Source organism: Octopus sinensis, linkage group LG7, assembly GCF_006345805.1.
Source record: "Octopus sinensis linkage group LG7, ASM634580v1, whole genome shotgun sequence".
Taxonomy (NCBI): domain Eukaryota; kingdom Metazoa; phylum Mollusca; class Cephalopoda; order Octopoda; family Octopodidae; genus Octopus; species Octopus sinensis.
In genome coordinates this window covers 110,468,788-110,496,287 of record NC_043003.1, presented here as the reverse complement: position 1 = coordinate 110,496,287, position 27,500 = coordinate 110,468,788, and the positions used below count along the sequence as shown (strand labels likewise).

General features: G+C 34.3%; 1 protein-coding gene across 5 annotated transcripts in view; it reads left to right on the top strand.

Annotated features, from left to right (window-relative positions):
- LOC115214515 (gamma-aminobutyric acid type B receptor subunit 2-like) overlaps nucleotides 1–27,500 on the top strand; it is a 1,118,481-nt gene that overhangs the window by 954,542 nt on the left and 136,439 nt on the right. For all 5 annotated transcript variants that reach the window (XR_005000211.1, XM_036505132.1, XM_036505133.1 and 2 more), the window contains one exon: nucleotides 26,632–26,797. Coding sequence is in view for 4 of the 5 variants with exons in the window: in XM_036505132.1 (XP_036361025.1) it covers nucleotides 26,632–26,797 (166 nt within the window). In the remaining variant the exon portion in view is untranslated. The remainder of the gene's footprint in view (nucleotides 1–26,631; nucleotides 26,798–27,500) is intronic.

Genomic DNA, 27,500 nt, shown 5'->3' with positions numbered 1-27,500 from the left:
ATGCCCCATACATACACATACACACACACGCACGCACAAACACACTTGTCATCCTTGCACACACACACATACACGCACCCACACACATACCTTGTCTTTGAAACAAAACGTAAATGGCTTCTCAATGTGCGAAATGTTATTTTGGTGCTGTTGTTCTTGATATTCCTTGGAGGAGGAGGAGGTTCTATTCATTTTGTGTTTATATTTTTCTAATTATTCTACTATGTATTTATATGTCAATATTGCTATACGTTTCGGTTCGTATACTTGTTTCTGTTCTACCTGGTATTGATGTCGATAATGCTACTAGTGTTACTATGCTTGATCATCTTTGTAGCACATCCCGACATTGAAAGCAGATCATTGTAGAATTATAAACACACAAACAAAATAAGTACTTCACTGCTGAATGTACTGAGCCCTTGGAAATGGGTTAATGATATACCTAATTGGAAAGCATAAAGAAATAGCTCAGTAATGGTTGTAATAATAAATGTTGGTGGTTATATTGGTGCAGATCAGTGCTGGTGTAAATGGGTTGCCCTTCAAAACTATTTTGGTTGTATTAATGAAACTACTCAGTTGTATTGAAACAGCTAATTGGAGGATCAATTGATACGATTAATAGGTGGTGGTAATGAAATACCTTAGTGGTAGTTGTAACAGCACAACATCGTGATGACTATAAGGATATAGCTGATAAATTTTTGTTGACGCCTCCACTTGGTTTTAGAACATACTTCTAAATTATTTGTAATGAAACTTTTTATGAATGAGAAAAAACTGTTTCCGTTGGAGTCTCTGTGTCAAGACTATTATTGTACCTAAGAAAGTTTCTCATGCATAGCAGAATCAATTTCTCTTCTCATTGTTGAAGTTCATATAAACAATTTTAGCTTAGATATTTTGGTCTAATTTTCTCTGATCGGATTAGCTTTTCCTCCATTTCCTGTTGTGTTTTGTCACCTACTCGGTAGACGCAAGTCTATACAATTGATGTAGTACACCTACGATTCATGTAAAATTTACATTGGGAAAATTAAACCTGAGTGTAAAATAGGTTATGGGAATATAATAAAAGGCAGAAGAGAGATAGTACGTGAAATATTTAAATCTAATTATTTTGCACTTCACACATTTGAAACCTGGCCAAAAATAAAAATGTACACACACGCGCACGCACGCACACATGCGTACACATACACCATTATAATATGTATGTATATATATATATTTCTTTACCACCCACAAGGGGCTAAACAAAGAGGAGACAAACAAGGACAGACAAACGGATTGAGTCGATTACATCGACCCCAGCGCGTAACTGGTACTTAATTATCGACCCCGAAAGGATGAAGGACAAAGTCGACTTCGGCGGAATTTGAAGTCAGAACGTAACGGCAGACGAAATACGGCTACGCATTTCGCCCGGCGTGCTAACGATTCTGCCAAGTCGCCGCCTTATGTATGTATGTATGTATGTATATTTATATATATATATATATACGTATATATATATGCACACACACACACACGCACACACACACACACACACACACACACACACGCACACACACATATATATATATATATATGTATGTATGTATATGGTATATTATGGGAATTTATCTAAAGGAATCCCATAGAAACTCAACAAAAATGTTAAAAATGGAGAAGAGATGTTAAAAATTGAAAGAATTTTAATAAATGCGTACGATCGTTTCAAATAGCCATAATAACATGTAAATACATAGTAGAATAATCAAAATTAATTTGATTAAATTATATACATATCACTGTTCTCCTCGGTGAAAGAAGTATACAACAAAATGTTATTTTTATTACAGAAGACCTGATGAAGAAAATAGCAGATAGCAAATTCTGATACATATATTTTATCCTTATGAAAAAGTTGAGAGCATACGAAAGAGTGTTGTTGAGTTTAGTTGTATATAAACTAAAACTGATGCAGCTAACGGTTATTTGAAAATACGAGTGAAAATGTTTAAGAGACTTTCCCTCTGTAGAAGGATAATTGAATAAGTAATTCAAATTCCAACTAAGTCGTTTATCATAGCAAGTTTAATGGAGGTGTCCAGGAAAGGCATTGTTATGTTTGAATTAGGATATGACTTGACAGCTGTAAGTAATATCAGGTATAATCTAGCACTTCAGACGGTATAATACAAATATGAAATTAAGTTCAATTAAAACAGCAGCAGCAATGCAAATAATAGCAAAAGTTATTTAGATATGAACAACACGGACAATATTAGTAAATATAAGTGAACTGGTGAATTAGTACACCCCGACAAAAACAAAAACTCTCACTAATAGTCATCAACACAACTTTAGCAATGAACATAAATACTACAATCGCAATAAACATACTAATAAGCAAGAAACTTGTCTCAAGTCATGAAAACAAGCAAGCATCATAGTCAGAAACAAAAAAGGCTAAGGAATATCTCAGGGAATTCCAAATACAACAAATTCCAGAATTAGGCGTACTAGAAACAAGTACAGAAAAGCTAACCGTATTATAACCGGTGCTAAAACTGCTGCTTTAGATATTATTGATAAATGGCAAAAAATACCACTGAATGACAAATACCTAAAGAGAACTAATAGTGCTGATGTTGACAAAGCCTTAACCCATTAATGGTTTGTGTCTTCAGGCTTAAAATCAGGAACAGAAGGGTTTACTATAGCAGCCCAAGATCAATGCATACAAGGAACTACCAGGCCAGCATAGTAAAGAAGGGATAGCCCAACATGTCATGTCATTGCAGCCCAAGATCAATTCTGTATCTACTAGGAACTACCAGGCCAACATATTAAAATATGGCAGTAGGCCAACATGTGTATGTCAACAACAAAATGAAACTATTAATCATGCTGTCTCCATGTGCAGACTTCTTGTGACTACAGAGTATCTCAACAGGCATGAGAGAGCAGCACAATATATTCACTGGAGAATTTTCAAAAACCGGGGCCTGCCACATGATAAAAACTGGTGGGAACACAAACCACCTCTAGTTCTTGAAAATGATCACATCCTACTCCTCTGAAACGTCACCATTGAAACTGACAGAAAGATAGATGCGAATAGGCCAGACGTTATATTGAAATACTTCAGACAAAAGCCATGCCTCCTCATTAATAAGACTGTCCCAATCGATATAAACGTATCTGTCAAGACCTACCAAAAACGGAGCAAGTATAAAGATTTTGAAATAGAAATTTGCAAAATGTGGAACTTCAAGACTAAAACAATATCTCTTGTCATAGGTCCACAAGGGGATGACACCTACCTATCTCAGATACCAGAAATCCCCAAAACTGCATAAATTCAAAAGATAGTGCTCATGGCAACTGTCCATATCCTACGTAAAATATTGTGTATCTAATTTCAAATTTTAAAACAAACTCATAATTTTCTTATGTTTTCTTGAACATTCTCTAGAACAATACTATGTGCAAATAGAAATTGGCAAAATGTGGAACCCCAAGAGGAAAACAATACCTGTTGTCCTATGACACCCGAGGCATAACACCAACATGAACTAACTTTGTGTCTCTTGAGGTCTCCGAGGGAGATTTGTAGTCAACTTGTACATATACAAAACGAAAGTCAAACATAAAGTAACAACAACAACAACAACAACAATAACAACAACAAAACAACAACAACAACAATAATAATAATAATAATAATAATAATAATAATAATAATAATAATAGATTCAAATTTTGGCACGAGTGTAGAAATTCCGGTAGGAGGGATTAAATCGATAACATGGACCTCACTGTTCAACTGGTTCTTTAATTTATCGACCCCAGAATAACGAAAGGCAAAGTCTACTCCGGCGGTATTTGAACTCAGAAGGTTTAGACGGACGAAATGCAGCTAAGCATTTTGCCTGGCGCGCTAACGGGTCTGCAAGATGGCCGCCTTAATGATGTTAATAGTGGTAATCACTTAAAATTGTGGCACAAGGCCTGCAATTTCGAGGGAGATGGTAGTCGATTACATCGACTCCAGTATTTGAGTTGTACTTATTTTATCGACCTCCGTAACGAGGAAATCCAAAGTTGACCTCGGTGGAATTTGAACTCATAACGTAAACAGGAACGAAATGCCGCTAATGATAATAATAATAATGATAATAATAATAATAATAATAATAATAATAATAATAATAATAATAATAGGCACACACCAGAAAAGGTCACAGAAAACGAGAAAGCAACCATACTCTGGGATATGCCGATACACACAGATAGAGAAATTAAGGCCAACAGACCAGATATAGTTGTCAGAGATCACGAAGAAAAAAAATGCCTTCTAATTGATGTATCAATACCGGTAGATGACAACGTGTCTCTAAAAGAAATGGAGAAACTCTCAAAATACAAAGACCTGGAAATAGAGGTAACTAGAATGTGGAATCTGAAAACAGAAACAATTCCTATCATAGTAGGTGCATTAGGCATGATAAAAAAATATTCAGACAAATACATAACAAAAACACCAGGACTTATTAACACATATAACATACATAAAATTGCACTACTAGGCACTGCACACATCCTACGCAGAACACTTTCCATACAATAACCATCAGAGCATCACAACAAATCACAGCACATACCGAAGGCACACAGAGCTGCGCTCGGTAGTGAAGTGAAAGCACGCTATAAAAATAAAACTACTGAATAATAATAATAATATAATAATAATAATAATAATAATAATAATAATAATAATAAGAAGAAGAAGAAGAAGAAGAAGAAGAAGAAGAAGATGATGATAGTGGTGGTGGTGGTGGTGGTGAGGTGGAGGAGGGGGAGGAGGAGGGTGATAATGATGATAATGATGACGACAAGTGTCATGTTTTTCTACAAATGGTACTTTAGGCGATGCTCTCATAAATGAGAATCTGTAGGCGTTCCACGTATTTTGAAATCAATTTTGCTTAATTTCAGTTACCTAAGAAATGGTTAGCTTTAAATTGGAAGTTAGCCTGGGAAATTTTAAGCCTTTGTAATGAATGTTTTGCTGTTACTCTGAGTACCTGGCTGTACACTCAGTTTACGCATTCATTGTCTATCTTCATAACAGCCTAACATTTCGTTCCATGAATTAACATTACTCCACTACCGTAAAGAATTCAAATTTTGCGAGTTTGCATTCCATCAAGGAGACCATTTCTTAGTGCTCTTCAAGCTGTGTGAGTTTACTTCTAATTTCCTCGAAGCATCATCTAGATCTTTCGCTTGAAAGCCTAAAAAATTAAATATGTTTATTCGTTGCAATGGTTTTCTTTAGAATATCTTCGATAAGCATTTCATTTTGCAAAGCATAGATTCAGTTTTTCTTCCATTGGCATGTAGTCACGCATCCTTGGCATTAGGTTCTTTGCGTTTCAATTCTATGAAGAGACGTTGTCACTTATGCTGTGTTTGAAAATGTTATTGTTTGTGATTGGAAATCCGTCACATTGAAAGTAAGTTTTTATCTTTTTGTTGAAATGTATATTACGTGCTTCTCTAATTTTCTACTGCGTATTGCTCCTGCAATATTATACTGCTAATCGGAAAGGATTATATTTGCAAAGAACTAATCCTACAGATAGACGCAACAAGTAGAAAATGTTGATGTCATAACAGCATTTCTGCGGTTTCAGCAAAAAAAATATTCAGCAAAATTAGGAATTAAAATGTATATATGGCTTCCAATATCAGGTGATTCGTTTCAGTCATATAGAAAATCTTTTCTGTATTAATAGCTTATTTACAGCATACAGAAAATCTAAGATAAACATGCTACAACAATGTATACAGAATATCTTACATACATGCATACATACGCAAGCACACACGTATGTATGCACCCTCACATGAATATATAATTATACATACGCCTGCACACATATACGCTTACGTTTGAATGACATTAAGTTATCATTTTGCTATTAGTTATGTATGCATTTATATTATGCATGCATAATGCAAGTTTTACAAAAACCGGCATATATATACACTCATTCTTACGTACATATATATAGAAATCGATTATTATATATATATATGTGTGTGCGCGCATTTGTAGTTACTTATAAATAACAGATAATTCCAATCATATTATCGTTTATTTAATTCAATTCTAAATGAAAGAATGCATTGCCTTCACCCTGCCTGCTTGCAGGTGAATGTACACTACTAAAAAAAAGGAAGATATATATTTTTACTAGTTTTATCTTAATAAAATAGTACACCCAGAATATTTCATTTCATTAGTTAGCTATTCAGTTCATGCATATTTCAATAGCCAAGAATTATTCAGAAGCTATGACGGATGAGATCTCTTTATTTGGCACTACGGCCATAACACAGAGAGGACAGCAGAAAGACAGATAGAACATCACAGTGGAATCAAAAAACATAAAACGAATGAAAAATGGTAAAATATATAATGAAATCGATGGTGATGAAATGGCTGCATGCGCCCCACTCATATGCGCCACCATTTTAACGTTCTTACTTTCCTTTTATAATCTTTTTCAATGTTTTTTTTTTCTATTAGTATCGTTTTGTTTTACTCTTGTCTTTCCTCCTATTTTTACACCACAGTTTACTCTCTTTTTTATGGCTCTACTGCTCTTAGTTCAACTACTGGAGGTAGTCCATCGAACTCCACCACCAATACCATTGCTTCAACATTACATTTTTCTTTCAACCTGCTATACTTTTCCTCGTCGATCAAAATTGCATTCATATTTTCCCCGTACATGTCCTTGGTTAACTTCACCCTTATAACTAATTTCAGTTTGGTTATCACTTTTTCTGTATTTACATTTTTGTCACAAAATTCCAATTGTATTTTCTCCGCCTTCTTGTTCGTTCACCGTGTTCCGCTCTTGGCGCCACTTCTTCCAATACGGCTAATATCGCTGTTTTTTCTCGTCGCTGTTCTACTTCATTGGTAACAAAATCCTTCTAGTATGTTTACTTCTTTCTCTTCCTCCTCCATAACCTTCTCAACCTCCTTTTCTACCTGTATCTCCTTTTCAACACCCTTTACCTCTTTCGCAATCTACATCTCCGTTTCTTTTTCTTTTTCTTCCCCTTCAGCAGAGATCCCTTCCTCTTTATTTTTCACCCCTTCAAATCGCTCCTCTATTCCTGTTTTCTCCTTCACCTCCTCCTGCACCACATAATTCACTTTCTCCTGCTCCTCAGACTGTTCTGTCTGTTTCTCTTTCTCATTTCTCTGGGGGCATCTCGCTTTCATGTGGCCTTTCTCCCCTCACAAGTAACATATTATAGGAGACCTGCCCTCCACCATTACTCTTAATCTCTCATCTTCAGGTAGTATAATTTCTTCCGGAATTTTGTTCATATCACTTACAGTTGGCTGAACTGCCGTCTCAATTCCGTAACCCCATCAGTGATTCTTTTCGGCCTTGTCACTCTCAGGATCCTGGCATCCTCTTCCAGCTATGTCTCATTCAGCTTTGATGCCACTTTTCCCACCCTTACACTGACAACTCGCTATCCACAGTATGTCGGTAGGAGCAGCCACTATTCTGTCTTTATAGCATCAGTGGAGTGCTTTATCGCTTCGTCCTCGCTTGCGAATTGCACATCCACTGTGCCATAACTTCTTCCTCTTTTTATGAATTTAGTAGCCTTTTTAACCTCTTTCAGGCACTTCAGTATCTCTTCTATTGTTGCTACTTCTATTATTTGTAGATACTTTCAGTGATTTGTAAATCACTGTTTTTCTCTTCGCTCCATTTGTTAACTCGAGCGGCGGCGTTAAGTTCAAGTAGTTCCCCGCGTTCATTCAACTTTTTCGGGTCAGTCTTAATTTATTGCACCTCCAAACCTTCTGCGTCAATTCCTTTGCCAGTTGCAACCGCTTAACTGTGGCTCTTCGCTGCTTCAGTTTCCATTCCGCTTCCTCAAGCCAGTTCACCCATAAATGGGAAGAAACAACACAATTCTTCAGAAAACTCGTTAGTAACAACAGTAATTTCAACAGGGAACAAACGTGGTGCACCCATGAGGGGAGACCTTTAACAACAATATAACGCAGTTACTTTAACGGAATCGTAAAGATTTCAACCAAAAAGCAACAGAATGTGTAGGATGTATGCTTAAAGCGTAGTTAAAATTATTTTGAAGTCGTAGCATGCTGTTTAAACGAATATATGTCTTTAGTATCGACTTAGCAAAAGAACATCGACTCAGTAAATAAAACATCGTCACAGTTGATAGAACTACTTGAAATAACACATCATACTTCTGTCAAGGCATAATGAGCAGACTTAGAAATAGAAACCATGCGTATATTAGATGATATAGACGTAGGAAACATATGCAAATCCTTTAATCTTAAGCCGCACGTGTATTTAAGTTTCCATTTCGTATAAGCTTCTGGGGCCTATATGGCCACCCTAATTTACAGCAATTTTGAGCGATAATATTTCTTGCTTCTAGTTATGTGCTACTTTGCTCCGTTTCAAACCTGCAGCCATTATCTGGAGATAAATGATTTTATGTCTTGCCACAATAGCTTTTTAATAGAACGCCAAGTTGATTTGTTAGAAAATATTATATACCTAAAAAAAAAAGATAGACAACGTCAGACAGCAAAAGGAACAAGAGAACTTAATTGGCACTATATTTATATAGAATGATAAGGTATCACGAGGGACTTTAAATTATAACGTAACAAATAGAAGCTATAAGTATTATACACGTTTGGGTACACATACACACACACGTATATATATTATCTTTTCCCTTGAAATGATTAGGTGATTGAAAATAAAATTATACTAACGGTAGGTGGTAATTCTACTGGAATTAATAGGCTTGTCTACCTTATACACAATATCTGGAATTTTGAGGAAGGGGCCAGTCGACTAATTTGACTACCGTGTACTTTTATCGACCAAGAAGGAATGAAATGAAAAGTCCGCCTCGAAATTTCAACGCAATAACGAAGAAGATATCGCTAAGTATTGTTAGTTCGTCACCTGCCCAACAGAATGTAACGCACCTAATAATTTACTATGTAACGAGCAGAATTACAATATGAATGGATACGTTCACATATGGGTTGATACTATACCCTGCTATTAGTATTTGTTTCTCTTTTTTATTTTATATATAAATTTTACAGTGTCAAATTTCGTTTTGTTAACTTTTGTCAGGAGAAAAAAAATTCAGTCTTCAACAGTAATTGACGATAGTTTATGTAAACATGAACATTTTTCAATGACTTTTATTGTTATTTGAAAAGTTGTTACATTTTAAAGTGTTACACGAAGATGTAACTGTGTGGTAGAGGTCTCTCTTTGCAACACAGGGGATATACATTTGATCCTATTGTAAATAATTTCCACTTTAGCCAAAATTTACAGGTATTTCATGAACTGTCTTTGGTATATGAAAGCAATGCTAACGACCAATTATGTGTTTGTATGGTTATGTACGCATATATATATATATATATATATATATAAGGTAAAGTTATCCAGGCAGTAACCATAATCGCTCTCGTGTATAGAGCTGGATGCGACTAACCGCATCAAGAATTAAGAAGCACCCACGATCGCTTCGGGCCGGCAATCTTCTGATAGGTTGTGAATATTTTAGGGATTATCATGGATATACACTCCCGAAAATACACACCACACACACACACACACACACACAACACACACACACACACACGTAAGCACGTTTGTATGTATGTCAATTGTGTGTGTACGTATATATATATATATATATATATATATATATAATTTAATAAATAAAATATATGCATACATACATATATGTACGTACCTACATCTACATGTATATATACATGCATATATATATTTATATGTTAGTTATTTAGTTAGTTAGTTAATTTGGCTCAAAAGCAAATAGCAAGGCCATGTAGGGGGACATGGAGTTAAGTACAGGGTGGTGTTCATGTAAAGAGTTCAGGCCACTTGAGTTCCAGGGAGGCTTTGAACAAAGCGGTCGTCGGCATCTTCACCATCTCGTCTGGCAGCTTGTTCCACGGATCCGCAATCCGGACGGAGAAAGCTCCTCTCCTTCGATTGAGATGAAATCGTCGCAAGTAGAGCTTTTCGGAATGACCCCGCAGCCGACGCTCCGGAGCAGGAGTGAAGAACAGCTCTTTCGAGAGGTTACACTTCCCGCTTATGATGTTGTGGGCGAGAATGAGATCACCACGGCGGCGGCGTTTTTCTAGAGAATAAAGGTCGAGCGTCCTCAGCCTTTCTTCGTAGGACAAATTTTTGAGACCATGAACCATGCGGGTAACCAGCCTCTGGACTCTTTCGAGGTGCTGTATGTCTTTGAGGAGATAAGGAGAAGAGGCTTGAATCCCATACTCCCATATATGTGAGTACAGGACACCACAAATAAACGTAGAACACAACGAGAAACGAAAACATAAAAACAACTAGGAAACGGACTTTTTTTTAACAACAAAAAAACAGAGTACAAGACAAACAATACAAGGAATATTCCTTTTCATCAGCTGTCCCTGGGTCGACTCAATGCGTGTTTCGAAGGTAAGGACAGAACTCGATCCGACGATCTAGTCCTTCCTGCAACAGAATTAAATAAAATTCCTTTGCAGAGGGGTAAAAACAAGGAATGAAAAAAATGTGACAAGAACAGGAAGTAAAAGCAATACAAATAAAATACAATTACAAATAAAAATACAAATACAAAATAAAAATACAAATACAAAAAATACAGTACACATAAAGAATAAAAACAGGACGTGTTATATTAAAATGCATAAAATTCATATTCCATAAATATAGATTCATAATTACCAGTTAAAATTCTAGTATTGATCAATGCTTCTATATGATCATAATATAAAATACCTGTATATGATCAACCAAATAACCTTGCATAATACAAGAGTATTCAATGTTCTGGTGTAACATCACCATTTTACATATTAGTTTTTTGTGGTAATTTCAAATATATACTACCACAGTTGATTTGAATATATTAATGTATACTTATTTTTTACACTGAAATTTTCGGTAGAATCAAAGATAACTATTTGCTAATTTTATTATTATTTCAGACATGTGAAATAGTGACATTGGTAATGGTTTTCATTGAACGCTATATATATAACTCGGGTGTAGTGTATGTGAGTTTTGTAGAGCGTTTCTTTTGCTCTCCGTTGCGTTTGTGAGGGGTCGTTCCTTCTTTTAAATGCTATATATTAGCTTAGTTAATCTATTTTTGTTGTATGTGCTTAGTTCGTTTCTTATATAATTTTCCTATATTTAATTGTGTGAATTCCAGCGTTTTTACATGTTATCCCTGTGACGCTGCATTCCATTGTGTATTTTCCGATTATGTTATCCAATTAATGGTTCCGTTATAATGCACATAGCAGATATATCTATTTTAACGATCTCATTCGAATATCCATATTTTTTCTGCCATGCAAGATCTTCGGACCGAATACCGTATTAATTTAATATGTCGCTATTGTATATTGGATGCAACGTAGCTGAATATATGTGTGAATTACTAAGTCCTATTTTATTTTACCTCTGATACTACATTCACTCATTCTTTATTTCGGAGAACGTGAATTCCGATATATACCACATGTAACCATCACTTCCTTCATTCTCCGGATTAAAATCCTTATATTACCGCCCATCAAAAGTCTAGGATTAGTGAAGCATCGTAATAGCAGACATTATGTCATAAATAAATAAATGATGTTATTTCTATAGAATGTTATTAAGGCGGCAGCGAGCTGGCAGAATCGTTATCATGCAAGATAAAATATGTTGCGTCTTTACGTTCTGGGTTCAATTTCCGCCGAGATTGAATTGGCTTTTGATTTTTTCAAGTTCCAGATAAACGTTACCATTTCAGCAGTGGAGTTGATGCAATCGACTAGTCCATTCCCTCAAAATTTCAGGCTGTGTTCCTATAGCATAAACAATTATCATTATAATTACTATTCAGAGAGAGAGCAGTGCATGCAATCAAAGTGACACTAGGGTGAAATATACGAAGCCCAGTATACACATCATGACTACCCGTCTGATAAGAGTACATCAGGCACATGCATCATAACCATATGTGCGCAACATGGTGACCTCCTATCAAGATTAACAGCTCATGACCTTGCAGGTGAGGCCAAGCTAAAATTTGCATCAGGTGGAGTATCCCAACCCGCTCAAAAGATCCTTGAATAAGGGCTGTTTAAGTATGTTGAACGAAACAACCCTTGTTTCCAAAAGTGAATTATTCAAACCCCAAAGTATTCCTTTCAACACATAGCTATGATACTCCCCCACTACTACTGCTCGTGATCGGAGATGCACATACCGTCAGCCACTAAGGGACATACTAAACTGGTTAAAGTCAAAGATTTAACAAGCACACTTAAGATATTGAGCAGAATATTTGCTGTAGCCCAACTTTGATACGATGTTCATGAAAACACTTCCAATCAGTTAATTTGAGAAGTCATGAAAGTCACTGCCTGGTACTGCATCAGTGTATTTATTATTATTATTATTATTATTATTATTATTATTATTATTATTATTATTATTATTATTATTATTATTATTATTATTATTATTATTATTATTATTAATATTATTATTACATACAGGTGTGATAATCGTTCACACAGCGACAATGGTCTTTTCAATCCGTGTAACGTACTAGTTAAAACAATATTTTACACTTACTTTCACGGATGGTAAATCAGAGCACATTCTCAAATAATTTGCAGTTTATTTTTTAATCATACAAAGTGTTCCTACAATCCTTGGTATTATAACCGCCTGAAGGCGACGAGCTGGCAGAAACGTTAGCACGACGGGCGAAATGCGTAGCCGTATTTCGCCTGCCGCTACGGTCTGAGTTCAAATTCCGCCGAGGTCTACTTTGCCTTTCATCCTTTCGGGGTCGATAAATTAAGTACCAGTTACGCACTGGGGTCGATATAATCGACTTAAACCGTTTGTCTGTCCTTGTTTGTCCTCTCTGTGTTTAGCCCCTTGTAGGTAGTAAAGAAATAGGTGTTAAAACCGCATTAAGATATCACCTTTGTTTTCAATTTCAATGAGCAAATCTGTATATTTTCTGAGCTTGTCGATTTCTTTTACCGAGATATTATGATGATAATTGTCGTTCAATAAACAAATTTTATTGCTCAGATCTTTCACAACAATAACCGGTTCATTACCTTTGATGGTTCAGGCTGCATGTACCAGAAAGTTCGAAAGAATCGTGAGGTTTTCTTCTGGGGTTTACGCTTGTACCACTTCTCGACTATTTTGGGTTTATAATGCCGACATATTAACAAGTGTAGATATTGGCCACCTCAGTCATATCTTGATTTATTCTCCACTAGCGCAAACATTAACTTCCAGAGATTAGTTGGTGCATTCTTCTAATCTTATCCAAGCTAAGATGATCTTGAGCAGCTAATATGAAGCCTTCCCTCTCTGCATTTAACTCTGAGCTCCGTAGCCACTGATGACTACGTTTGGTATTGTTTGCTTCGGACCACATATTTTCCATGCAGACGTTTCTACTCCCACCTATCAGCCAATTGTTCTAGCCCTCTTTTTTCCTTGCCACTAATTGTACCATCTTTGCAACAACAGTTGCCGCATTTTCCGTCAGGTTATTCATTCTGGTTATCATGCATAAAGTCAATAGCAAATATTTTGCTCTCCTTTATGATGGAATGAAGCTTCTTACCCTTCCCGTGATTTTCAACGACTTTTAGCATCCAGTCGCTAGTTGTCTCAAGATATTTAGTCAGTGCGGTTGTGATTTCAATTACCAGGGAGGTCGACTTAGCCTTTCACCATTTCAGATTCGATAAAACAATTACCTGTTGAGCATTAGGTCTTCGTGTAATTGACTAGACCCCCTCCTACAAAATTTCAGGCGTTATACCTATTGTGGATGTTATGTCTTTTATTGCGAAAAGCGTGAGCGAGAGAGAGGGGGAGAGAGAGGAAAGAGGGGAGAGAGTTAGAGGGAGAAAGAAAGTAATATAATTTGATTGATGAGAGAGCAGAAATATGTGTAATGAAATAAAAAGAGATCGGGGTAATGTGGCAAGCTAAAATCGTAGAGCGATGCGTAAGATCAGTAAAATTGGGGAGAATTATGGAAGTGACGATTCAATGAATTGCGAGTGTTGTAGTGTGATACAAATGAAACTGCATGAAGTATGGTAACAAGGCGTAAAGTAGGTGAGAAAGAGAGGAAAAGGCAGTTGAAAGACGGAGTATGGTAGAAGAAAATGGCATGCTAAGTAAAAACAGAAGAATATCACGATTCCGTGATAGTGTTGTTTGAAAGGACGAATAGGAAAAAGAAAAGGCAGCAAGGTGAATTGTGGCAGAATATCTGAAAAGATTGGTATCATGAAAGTAAAGATGTTAGTGCGTAAGGAAATGGAGGCGTGACCGGACATGAGAGCAGCATGAATACAAATATTGCAGTGACGCCCAAAACAGGAATGGCGAGATGTTATTAATTGACAAAATAAGTCACTCTGTGTACCTTAGTTAGAAACCATTATTCCTTATTGATACGTCGGAGTTTCGCATCTAATAACTTATAATATTTATTCCGATTCATGGCATTGTGAGTTTGCAACATCTGCGCCAAAGAGAGAAACTTTTTCACTTGAACAAAATGCAGTTGGAAGCGCATATCTGGTAAGTGTGAAATGCGAACAACATGTCTTCCCATGCCTCCACATTTTGTAAAATGTATAGGAATTAAAATAACGTCAAATAAACATTTCACGAAATCATTTGGGATTGCTTGTGTGTTTTCTACGAATGAACTGAGTATTTTGTCTAATGAACGAATGAAAATGTAGATCAGAGCCTGTTTGTGAGGAATTGAGTATTTAAGCAAAGGGCTCATAGAAATGTTATATTCCCCAACCGTTTATGTTCGTGCATCACAGTAAATGTCCCACAGAAGCAAGTGTGAGACTAGCCCTTGTCAAATTAATATTGGCGAGTATGTACGAGTAGAAATGAGTGCAACAAATTATGAGAAGTCAATATTCCTAAGACACAGCGAAATCATACGTCTAATCAAGAACTGTAACCAGTCGTAGTTACAGAAATGCAACCAATGACTTTGACAAGATAGAAGGACTGAATGTGTTACTTCTGTCAGCAAAAGACTTGATACATCTCTGTTCTGAGCGCAAATATGCTGACAAAATCAAGTGTAGGATCAAAAGGTAACCACTCCATCGGCACCCATCACGGTCGAAATCCCGGAACTGACTTATGACAAGCAGCATTACATGTTTTTAGTGTGGAAGGTATTGGAATAAAGTTATGAAAAACACATACACTGCAACTATTAAATGATTTGGAAAATGTATAATATAATTCAGTAAATATAGTTGCTTAAAATTGATACATGGGCTTAAACAGCATCATAAATATTTTAAAACATCGGTTGTACCCAAACGTCCATAGGAGTCATGCGTGTGGTTAGAAGTTCAGCACAAAATGTCAAACGTCTAGGTTCAAGTTGCTGACTTCTGCAAGAACTACGATTCGACATAACATTTGCATTTTACTGAGTATATGATAACTATAACTTGTGAAAAAGAAACTGTACAATAATGCAACTAGAATCAATTGTGTATTCTACAGACTTTGCATCGAATATATTATGGTATTAAAAGTATATAACATAAAGTATATATTTAACACATACACACACACACACACACAAACGGACACATACACATACACACAAACAAACACACAAGCACACACACATACACACACATACACACACACACACACACATATATATATATATATATATATATATATATATATTTGGAATTAATTATATATAACATCAATTATATCCGATATCAAAATCTTCCTGATTACTTTTCTTTAAAGTCACAATGAGTTGCTTGGATGTTGCATAACTGTTTACAAAATATTGATAAAAGTTCGCAGACGTACCTAAATAAACAGTTACAAATAAAACCGATTTCGCTGTTATATTAATATACAATATTCATTCATGCACGTGAATGCATCAGTCCAAGAGATTCGGAATTTGGGAAACAGAGTTATGCCCCCGACATTCTACAAACACATGCATAGATCCATTTATTTATCTATCTATCTGTCTATATATCTATCTATCTATCTATCTATCTATCTATCTATCTATCTATCTATCTATTTATCTATCTATCTATATATCTATCTATCTATCTATCCATCCATCCATCCATCCATCCATCTATCTATCTATGTATATATCTATCTATCTATCTATCTATCTATCTATCTATCTATCTATCTATCTATCTATCTATCAATCTATTTATCTATCTATCTATACGCATCCTCTTCCGCTTCTTGTGGAAAGGATGCGTCCCGATGGTCAGGCGATCCATTTGCTGTCAACACCCGTTAAAAGGAGGGCTGGGCATGCCGTGGTTGATGATGCGCAGACACGCGCTGAGACTGCGACATCTCCGGCTCTATGTAGATGACGGTGAACAGGTGTGGTCGCCGTTTGTGAGGCACGCATTCCCGCAACTCGTCTCCATGACCGAACTACAGTCGTGGATCAAAAAGAGGCCGAAGAAGGGCGAATGGCACCGCGAGTGTCGCGTTGCTCTCAAGCAACTCTGCCGTCCCGGGTCGACCTTGAGTGACTTAAACACAACCAAAGCATTCTATAGGGGATTAGTGGAGGGGAGGTACGACGACGAGCTCGGGGCAAACCTGGGCGTCGACGAGGAATACCTGACCCGCCTGTTTCAAACGACTTTCGGCCCGGGACCTATGGACAACTTCCAGAGATCCCTGGCCTGGCGGTGCTACCGAGAAGCGCTACCCGTTCGGGATAAGCTCTATAGGCATGGCTCGAGAAACACGGGGCCGACCTGCCCGAGATGCGGGCCGAGCGACGAAACCGCTCTGCACGCAATCGTGCAGTGTCCAGCAATTTCCCACCTGTGGGCTTATGTCGAACGACTGCTGTCACGTGTGGGGCGTGTCGGTTTGCCCGCCGAGTCTATCGTTAATATCGTCACGCCTCCTTCCTTCAAACGGGAAGGAAGAGCTATTTTTATCATACTTGTGGCTATGGCGAAAGAATGTATCTGGTGGACGCGTCTGAAAGGATTAGAGACAAACACTTTCCTCTCTGGTCAATCTCTCATCAACTTCTTCAAGTATCACTTGAAGAAAAAAGTGAGAGTAGAGAGGCAAGTTTTGTCTAGTGAATGTTTTAAAAAAAGATGGGTGAATGTAGCAAGGATGGCACGTATGAATGACGAAGCCACCTTGACTATGATTCTATGAACTGTAAAAATTAATACAGAGAGTTGCTTATTTGCAAAAAAAAAAAAAAAAATATAACATGTGACTTCATTGACCGAGGTTACCGTGGTCTTTTCCGTAGGCTTTTCTTTCCACGGGTAAACCTCACCTGTCCTCCCCTTTACACTTCATATTGACATTTCTGTGATAACGATCCCTATTGATCAATTTTTTTTCCTCTCCCCCTTTTTTTTTCACCCCCCCTTTTTTTGTCCTCTTTCTCTCCTTTTACGATCCCTTTTGATCGACCCCCCCTTTTTTATTTTATTTTATTTTTTTATTTTATTATTTTATTTTATTTATTTATTTTTTTTTTAAACTTTCAAAAGAAAAGCTCTACCTTGTAATTTGTTCTATCTGTGTGCAGCCCTGTGTGGCTAATAAAGAAACATATCTATATATCTATCTATCTATCTGTCTGTCTGTCTGTCTATCAATCTATCTATCTATCTATCCATCCATCCATCCATCCATCTATCTATCTATGTATGTATGTATGTATCTATCTATCTATCTATCTATCTATCTATCTATCTATCTAACTAACTATCTATCTATCTATCTATCTATCTATCTATCTATCTATCTATCTATCTATCTATCCATCTATCTATCTATCCATCCATCCATCCATCCATCCATCCATCTATCTATCTATGTATCTATCTATCTATCTATCTATCTATCTATCTATCTATTTATCTATCTATCTATATATCTATCTATCTATCTGCCTGTCTCTCTGTCTGTCTATCAATCTATCTATCTATCTATCTATTCATCCATCTATCTATCTATCTATCTATCTATCTATCTATCTATCTATCTATCTATCTATCTATCTATCTCTCCTTTTACGATCCCTTTTGATCGACCCCCCTTTTTTTAAATTTTAATTTTTTTTTATTATTTTTTTTATTTATTGTTTTTTTTTAAACCTTCAAAAGAAAAGCTCTACCTTGTAATTTGTTCTCTCTGTGTGCAGCCCTGTGTGGCTAATAAAGAAACATATCTATCTATCTATCTATCTATCTTCTATCTATCTAAAGTGAGAGTAGAGAGGCAAGTTTTGTCTAGCGAATGTTTTAAAAAAAGATGGGTGAATGTAGCAAGAATGGCACGTATGAATGACGAAGCCACCTTGAGCATAGTCCTATGAACCCAGAAATCGAAAACAGAGAGTTGCTTATTTGCAAAAAAAAAAAAAAGAAATATAAAATGTGACTTCATTGACCGAGGTTACCGTGGTCTTTTCCGTAGGCTTTTCTTTCCACGGGTAAACCTCACCTGTCCTCCCCTTTACACTTCATATTGACATTTCTGTGATAACGATCCCTATTGATCAATTTTTTTTCCTCTCCCCCTTTTTTTTTTTTTTTTTTTTAACCCCCCTTTTTTTGTCCTCTTTCTCTCCTTTTACGATCCCTTTTGATCGAAACTCCCCCTTCCTTTTTTTTTTTTTTTTTTTAAACCTTCAAAAGAAAAGCTCTACCTTGTAATTTGTTCTGTGTGCAGCCCTGTGTGGCTAATAAAGAAACATATCTATCTATCTATCTGTCTATCAATCTATCTATCTATCTATCTATCTATCTATCTGTCTATCAATCTATCTATCTATCTATATATCTACCTATCTATCTATCAATCTATCTATCTAACTACCCATCTATCTATTTATATCGCTAGCCATTCATCTACATACATTCCCCATATATATATATATATATATATATATATATATATATATATATAATATATATATATATATATATATAATATATATATATATATAACCTAAGAAAAGAAAATAGAGATAAGGAAGTTAATTGTTTATTATTAACAAATTGGTCATCTCCGCATCTTCGTTTCAATTAATACTGAATAACATTCAACGGTATATCTGTGTTTTTCACAGGTTGAATTACACTCATGTCACGTAAATGTAAATTTTATGTGCAAATTTGTAATTAAATTATTGAGTAATAATTGAAACTGCTTTACGAAGCGATGAAAGACCAGTTTGTTACTAATAAACAATTATTAACTGACTTATCTCCATTTTCCGTTCTCCTTTTAAATGGATATGTTATATGCTTAATATATACCTATCGCTTTAAGGCAATTTCATTCCTCCAAAATCCTACGTATTCAATCAGTATTTCCTTTGGTGAAACCATCCCTTCACTAGGCTGACATATCCCCGAATTAAATTTAAATACATACCCATATATACATACATATATACAGATATATATATATATATATATATATATATATATATATATATAATATATATATATATATATATATATATATTTATATATTTATATATATATGATGAATAGCATTCGCGTAAACCATTGGTTCGTTTTGTTCTCTTACTTTATTATCATCTTATAATCATCTCTTAATAATGACCTTTATGACTCATATTACTACCTCAGTCAATCTAAATGTGTATATTTGTCACTACCTGTCATAGATAGCCTTCTTCTATTTGCAATATGCATTTTCGTTGATTTTTCATATTTTACCCATACTTTTTCACGTGTATTTTATATTTTCTTTTCGTAACATATTTCTACTATATATATATATATATATATATATATATATATATATATATATATATATATATATATATATATTATATATATATATATTAAGTATATTATTAAGTTATGGAATATTCTTCAAATCCAATCATATTTGTCAAAAATGAACGAGATAAGATGTTTAAAAAGTTGTAAGAAATTTATTAATGTATACAACCGTTTCGTACATAGATATACATTCATTTTAGAATCTTGCAAATATCCCATTACTCATCAGTTCAGAGAAAAGATAATAGGAACTTAGAAATAGAGTAGAGAATTTGGATCTCTGAGTTTCATTTTTATCTGTTCCTGTCTAGTGATAGTGATATTGATGGGAGTCATATCAATTATTAAACCACAACTAACGGTTGAACAGTTTGGGGATGATATAAATATAAAGATATCGACAACTCTCTCTCTCTCTCTCTCCCTCTCTCTGTAGGTAAGTATATATTTGCTAATTAAATCTCCATATATGCAGCATCGGGTGATTTAGTTGGAGAAATGTCCAATGAGAAAGCCTAACCTAATGTAAGTTAAATCTAACCGTTGAAAGCAATACTTGGTGTTTGTTCTTATGAAAGAAGAAGAATGTTTAGCGTAAAAATAATATGTTTGTAAAGCTTATACTAGAAAGTTAATATAGTCATTTATGAAAATATAGGAATATTTAAAAAGGAATCTGGTTCACTCAAGGTTGCTTTTAAGATAGCATGGAAGTAAAATGAAGGAGAAAATGAGGAAAAGTGGTAATTCCAATGCAAATATGACGATTAAAGTTGTATTATACTTACGAAGTCTGTTATTCATAAGAGAGATAAGAGAATACTTTAGGGGATGTGGTAAGAAGATAAAATTTGAAGCAATAATGTAATAAATTAGAGGGAGTGAAAAGAAAACGAAATTATACTAGTGTAGGAGAGATAAATAAGAAGAAACATAATAATGATCAAGTATGGGATGTAATGAGACAACTGAATGCGAAAAATAAAAGAATGAGGTATTAATGATAAAGGTATTGTGTATGTAGGATAATGTTATACAAAAGGAATGTTTTGTATATATATATATATATATATAATAAGTTGTCAAAAGTATTATTCTTGCTAAGTATTATGTAAGATTGATAGGATATGTCTATATATGATCGTAATGAAAAAATATACACGATATGTAGATTCAGTGCATGTATATGTATTAAAATATAAATATTGTTATGACCTACGAGTAGATAGATACACATAGCGGTACGTATACATTTACAAACGTATAGGATATATGCTTATCATATATAGAGTAGAATATGTATATGCAATCACATAGGTATATAGATGCATACATACACATATAAGCATATTGGTACACACATATATATACATATACGTTAGACACACATGCTTATACGTGAGCAAATACATCGATAAATATGTAAATAAAAACGTATATGTTTTTATATATACACGGATATATACACATATTTATATATATACACACACACACATATATATATGTATATATATATATATATATATATATATATATAACACATATACACATATATACATAAAATCGCATACATGCACACATAGATAGACATAGAGGCATACATAGATATGCAGACATATCAGATCACGCACAGCCCGACTATAACATACATGTGTATATAAACCATCATTAAATATATACTTAATTGTAGGTTAGAATGACTAATAACATATGCAAGTATTTAGTGAAGTAGATATGTTGGGAGATAACAATGGGAGTACATATACATACGTATAGAAGAGAATAAACATAAGTAGAAATATATATGTATAATTAAATACAAATACATAGGTATAGAGAATATCTCCAATCAGAATAATGATCCTATATATAGAAGGTCCTTCAGTTATCATTTCGGAAATATTAAAATTAAGTAATTAAAGGGAATATATGCTATAGTAATACAATGGTCATAGAAGTTTCTATGTTGGGTAATAAGGGAGAATATTATATATATATATATAGATATATATATATATATATATATATATATATATATTATATATAATATATATATATATATATGCCAAAAGAGACCGATAGAATATGTACTGGGCTTACAAAGAATAAGTCCCGATGACGATTTGATCGACTGAAGGTGGTGCTCCAGCATTGCCGCAGTCAAATGACTGAAACTAGTAAAAGAGTAAAGAGTAATATATGTATATGTATATATATATATATATATATATATATATATATATATATATATTTATAAACAAGAAAAAAAATAATATTTATATATATATACATATATTGATTTTTAATTTGGTTTGCAAGATTCTTTATATGAGTTCGTGCGTTGTCAAGACTATTATATGAGTTCGTATGTACTCAAGACTATTGAAAAGTTTGCAAGACGCAACGAAAATTTTAGTAAAATTAAAATAATAAGTGGAAACTTTACCGGTGAATGTGTTACATTATAAGGCACAAAAAGAAAATTACTCTCCCCAGACACAACAGGATATATGTATATATATATATATAATATATATATATATATTATATATATATATATATATATATGAAAAAATAAGTCAAAATAGAAAATGCTAAAATAATTTTATAAACATTTCAGTATATGTATATATATATATATATATAATATATATATATATATATATATATATATATATGTATATATATATATATATGTATATATATATATATATATAATATATATATATATGTGTGTGTGTGTGTGTGGTGTGTGTGTGTGTGTGTGTGTGTGTTTATAACCCAGTTTTAAATGCAACTGATATATATATATATATGAATATACATATATATATTGATGAGTCCTGCGTTATAATTGTAAAAAGAAATACAACGTAATTCTTTTTACAATTTCTTTCTAATTTACAAGCATTAAGGTCTTTACAATTTCAACTTGTATTGGTCGGTGGTGCAGAATTGTCATATATACGTGTTGTTGAATTGGATATTATTATATTATTATTATTGATATTGTTAATTGTATGATTATACGTTATTTATTAATATTATTGAATGTTCTAGATTCAGGTTTAGTAATTGTGTTTTCATAAAGTTGATCTAATTTCTTATTATTAAATGCAGATATTATCCTAAAACGACTGAAAATCCAGTTCTAATGTATTTATTATTTTTAACGTTTTCTCATTGGGCATTGCTCTAACTAACTCACCCTATGCTGCCTATATGGACATTTAATTAGGAAATCTATACTAATCCATACATTGAGAGTTATCGATAACTCTGTATTTATATCACCCCCCAATCATTCATCTGTTAGTTGTGGTTTAATAATTGACATGACTCCCATCACATAGATAGGGACAGATAAACAAGAAACTCATAGATCCAACGCCTTTGTTCTTTTAAAGTTCATATTATTTTTTCTCTGCACTGATGAGTACTATGATATTTGCAAAGTTCTAAAATGAATATATATCTACGAAACGATTGTATGCGTGTATAAACTTCTCACAACATTTTAACATCTTATCTCCTCCATTTTTGACAATTATGATTGGATTTGTAGAACTTCATTCCATAAATTAGTTATATACTTAATATGCTATTACTACTTTTCGTATCTTCGCCAATTTACTCCAGGAAACTCTCAGCAAAGTATGAAGAATCAACGTTAGAAATGTTTTTGGAAGCCACTCCAATTAAAGGTCGAATCCAGACTAATCCTTCCACACACGTATATATGTGCATATGAATGTATGTGTGTGTGTATGTATAGATATATATGTGTGTGTGTGTGCATATATATATATATATATTTTACATTATTTTAATCTTATTTCGGCCAGAGTTCTTTCGTCACACTCCTGTGACCGCATCAATGGTCCTTTGTTTTCTTCTTTCTTATATGTGTCTCTCTTTACTAAGTAAACAGAGACATATAAATATATATATATATATATATATATATATTTATCGGTCACTTTTGATGAAGCTACAGTTGTGTAAAGACACCAACGCCTGGTGGTGTCTTTACATTTTGACTGATTACGAACCACATAGGATTTCATTGTGGATGTAGACTCGTTTGTTATAATACTTATATTCACCAATTTCAAATCTTAAAATGTCAACGTCTGTGGATGCCAAAATAATTGCGACTTTCTTCAAAACATTCTATGTCAAGCGCGTGAACAAATGAAGAAGATGGCTTGGAGCAGCCTGCTAAAATGGACACTGGGTGAAAGACGTTCTGCCTCAGTGCATCCAAAAAAGAACTCGTATTAAAGAAAGGGCATAATTAACATTTTTAGAGTCATAACATTACCATACAATATGTTTGAGATTTTAGCACGGAAGCTTCTATTCTGTACACTACGGAAATATGCAAATTTGTACAATACTTGTTCCATTGTTCGAAGGATACGTCCACCTGATGTGATACAGCGTAGTGTGAGTCAGAGATATATCTTCTTTCCGTTGCCTTTTCGTATATATAAAAATATTCGACAGTGATGACTATGCCTCCTTCGCCAAAGTGGTTTTCCTAAACAGAGTCACATATGGTCACGTCCACAGATGACTAGTTGCTGCAATGCACATTGGAGCCTATTCAGTGTGAAACATAAACTGGCACCGAACCTCGTGTTTTGTCAAGGAACATATTTATCGTAGCAGTTTTGGAACTGCCATGATACTGCGGTGGTTGAAGACATTGCATGAAGTCCTGGAAAAGTCAAAACAAATTATATATTTGTCCTCGCATGTCCGTCATATTGTTGGGCAATTAGGATATCCCAAATGGCTGACAGTATTCGAGAAAAATATCGAGTAATAGTCGTTTACAACTTGGAACACGTGAGTAACTTTCATGTGGAAAGAAGGATTCTGTGGGTAAACTGAACGACTCCTAGTCTGCTTCGCACCAGAGATCTTCTGTACGAAATAATTTCTTTTCACAAATATTGTGAAGAATGCAGTCAAGAAATCGTAAGAATTAATAACCTTAGAGGGAGCTCTCTTTGAATAATTTTCATAGTTTCAGTAGTATACTAGTAACTGATCGTAATGCTTTCTCTCCCTCAAAGCTTCTCTGTCCAGTTACAGGTATATATCCTTTCCCTTCACGTGAAAGTGAAACTTTTTCGCGATAAAGAGATCCATCTACAGCCGAAGGTCTTCCCAGTTGCCTCCGGAATTCTGCTGGTGAGATAGCGACCTTAGATTTGTGGCTTACATATTTGCCAAAATTCCGAATCTACAACGATGACAAACTTGACACGGTCATTGCTCTTTGTGTTAATTTTATTTTTTCTTCAAATCACCCCACCCCAATGCATACTAATGGAGTCATTATTAGTATAATAATTCTCATCATATATTCAAAACGTACCTACTATTCTCTACTGTACAACCAGGGACACGATTGTCTTCTTCAGATATGTGCAGAATTTGTATTTTTTCGTGTATGATTTCGTGTGTGAACTATACGCCATTTAGTTAAGGGATTTATTTAATTGGTTCTATTGTAACTTTTATTTTGCGTCAGAGTATTGTTTGAGATAAATTCAATGATGTATATTACATTACTGCGTAAGAAATGTGCATTGTAGTGTTCTTTTAGCTGTATTTGTGTCATATTATGATTGACATCGGAACTGATTCCATTCGAAGATTATAATATAAAGCAGTGAGGGGAATTGTATAGAATACGAGATCTACTTGTTATAGGCGATGTGAGTGATGTGCTTTTTTATTAAATATCGGTTACTTAAGTTTACATGTGCAATGATTGTGCATAGCATGTATGGCATATATTGTTTTAATATTGAGCGGCTTATCTTTAGCGTATGTGTTGTGAGACTTGTGTTAATTAGTAAACGATGCATGTATAAAGCAAATATTATGAAAAGTGAAACTATTTGAATTCTACCATTGAAATATAAATATTTTCCGCCAGATGTAATGTCTGCTCCCCAACATAATGCATTGTTTTACTCCGTGAATAAGTGCGAGCCCTTCTATGTTCCACTATTCGTTTTTTCATCACAGCTAGTGCTCCTATTCTTTGTAGCACTGTTTTGTCTATCATACTCAACATCTCGAATACCGTAATTCCAATATTCTGTTATCGTTGTCAATCTCCTTCTTTGCGATATTTTAGTCACATAGAATCGCAATACCAACCATAGTACAGCAATCAAAGTATACTGTTCCCGTCCTTGATAATATATTTGATAGCTAAATTTATCTTTCTGCGTCTCTTGAAGAGCTTGTCCAAGTTAGTCTTGACCAGACGGGTTTCCGTACAATGTTCCGCATATCTTTATATCTGGTCTTAATCACTTTCCCCTACACAAAAGCATATGAAAATAAGTTTCATAACTGATTCACTTATGTTTCTAAGTGTCCTCGCAATTTGCTCCAGCAATACAGACATTTATAATCTCTACTATTTAATTCACTTGATATACAAGTATGTAATAGAAGCACATATCATATATTATTAATAAAAGATATATTTGTGTTTAATTAGTGCCTGTCAATGTAGCAATTAATGTGGTTTTTTTTTACACTTCTAGGCACCATTACGTCGGATGGCGATTCTACATCTATGATATCTGACTTAAGTGCAGCGACGAGTATATGGCAAGTTGATTCTCCATCTGGTCAGCGAATTTACCTTCGACTTCATTCATTAGGAGATGACACTTCATGCACTGAAAGTATTGAACTTGTAGACTTCAGGTAAGAATTTTATTAATTCATTCAACACAAAATGTTTATTGTTGTTTATTTTGTGAATATGTTACAAAAATATATATAATGAATCATTCTCCAAGTAAAACATACAGGCATATAAGTATATTGATATGTCTTACTCTGGTCGTCGAAATAAACTTCACTATAATTTTGATAGTTCTTCACACACACACAGAGCTGTGTGTATGTATGTGTATGTATGTGTGTGTGTGTGTGTGTGTGTGAGAGAGAGAGAGAGGGGTAACCTAATCGAAAAGGAGAGAAATAAAGAAAAGTTACATCGGATTATGCAAAGGCGTTTTGAAATGACGTTATGCAAACCACGTGTCTTTGTTCCACAAATCAACAAAATCAAAACTTCTGGTATGAATTTCATTTACTCTTATTGAGTATAAAAAGCAACTGCGACCTCAGCGGAATTTCAACTCAGTGCTTGAAGCCGGAAGAAATGTTAAGTACCTTGTCCGACGGACTAGTGATTGTGCATTATCATCAACTTCTACATTCATAATTACTATTATTAAATACAAACTGCGTCCCACATTATTAGGCAAATCAACCTTCTCTCAATGAATATATGTATGTTCGTTAAGAACCAGTTGTTTATCCACTGACTGTTGGCAACACCTATCTGCGCACATTCTGTTGAAATAAAACGGATCTGCAAAGACGCCAATAAATGGCAGCC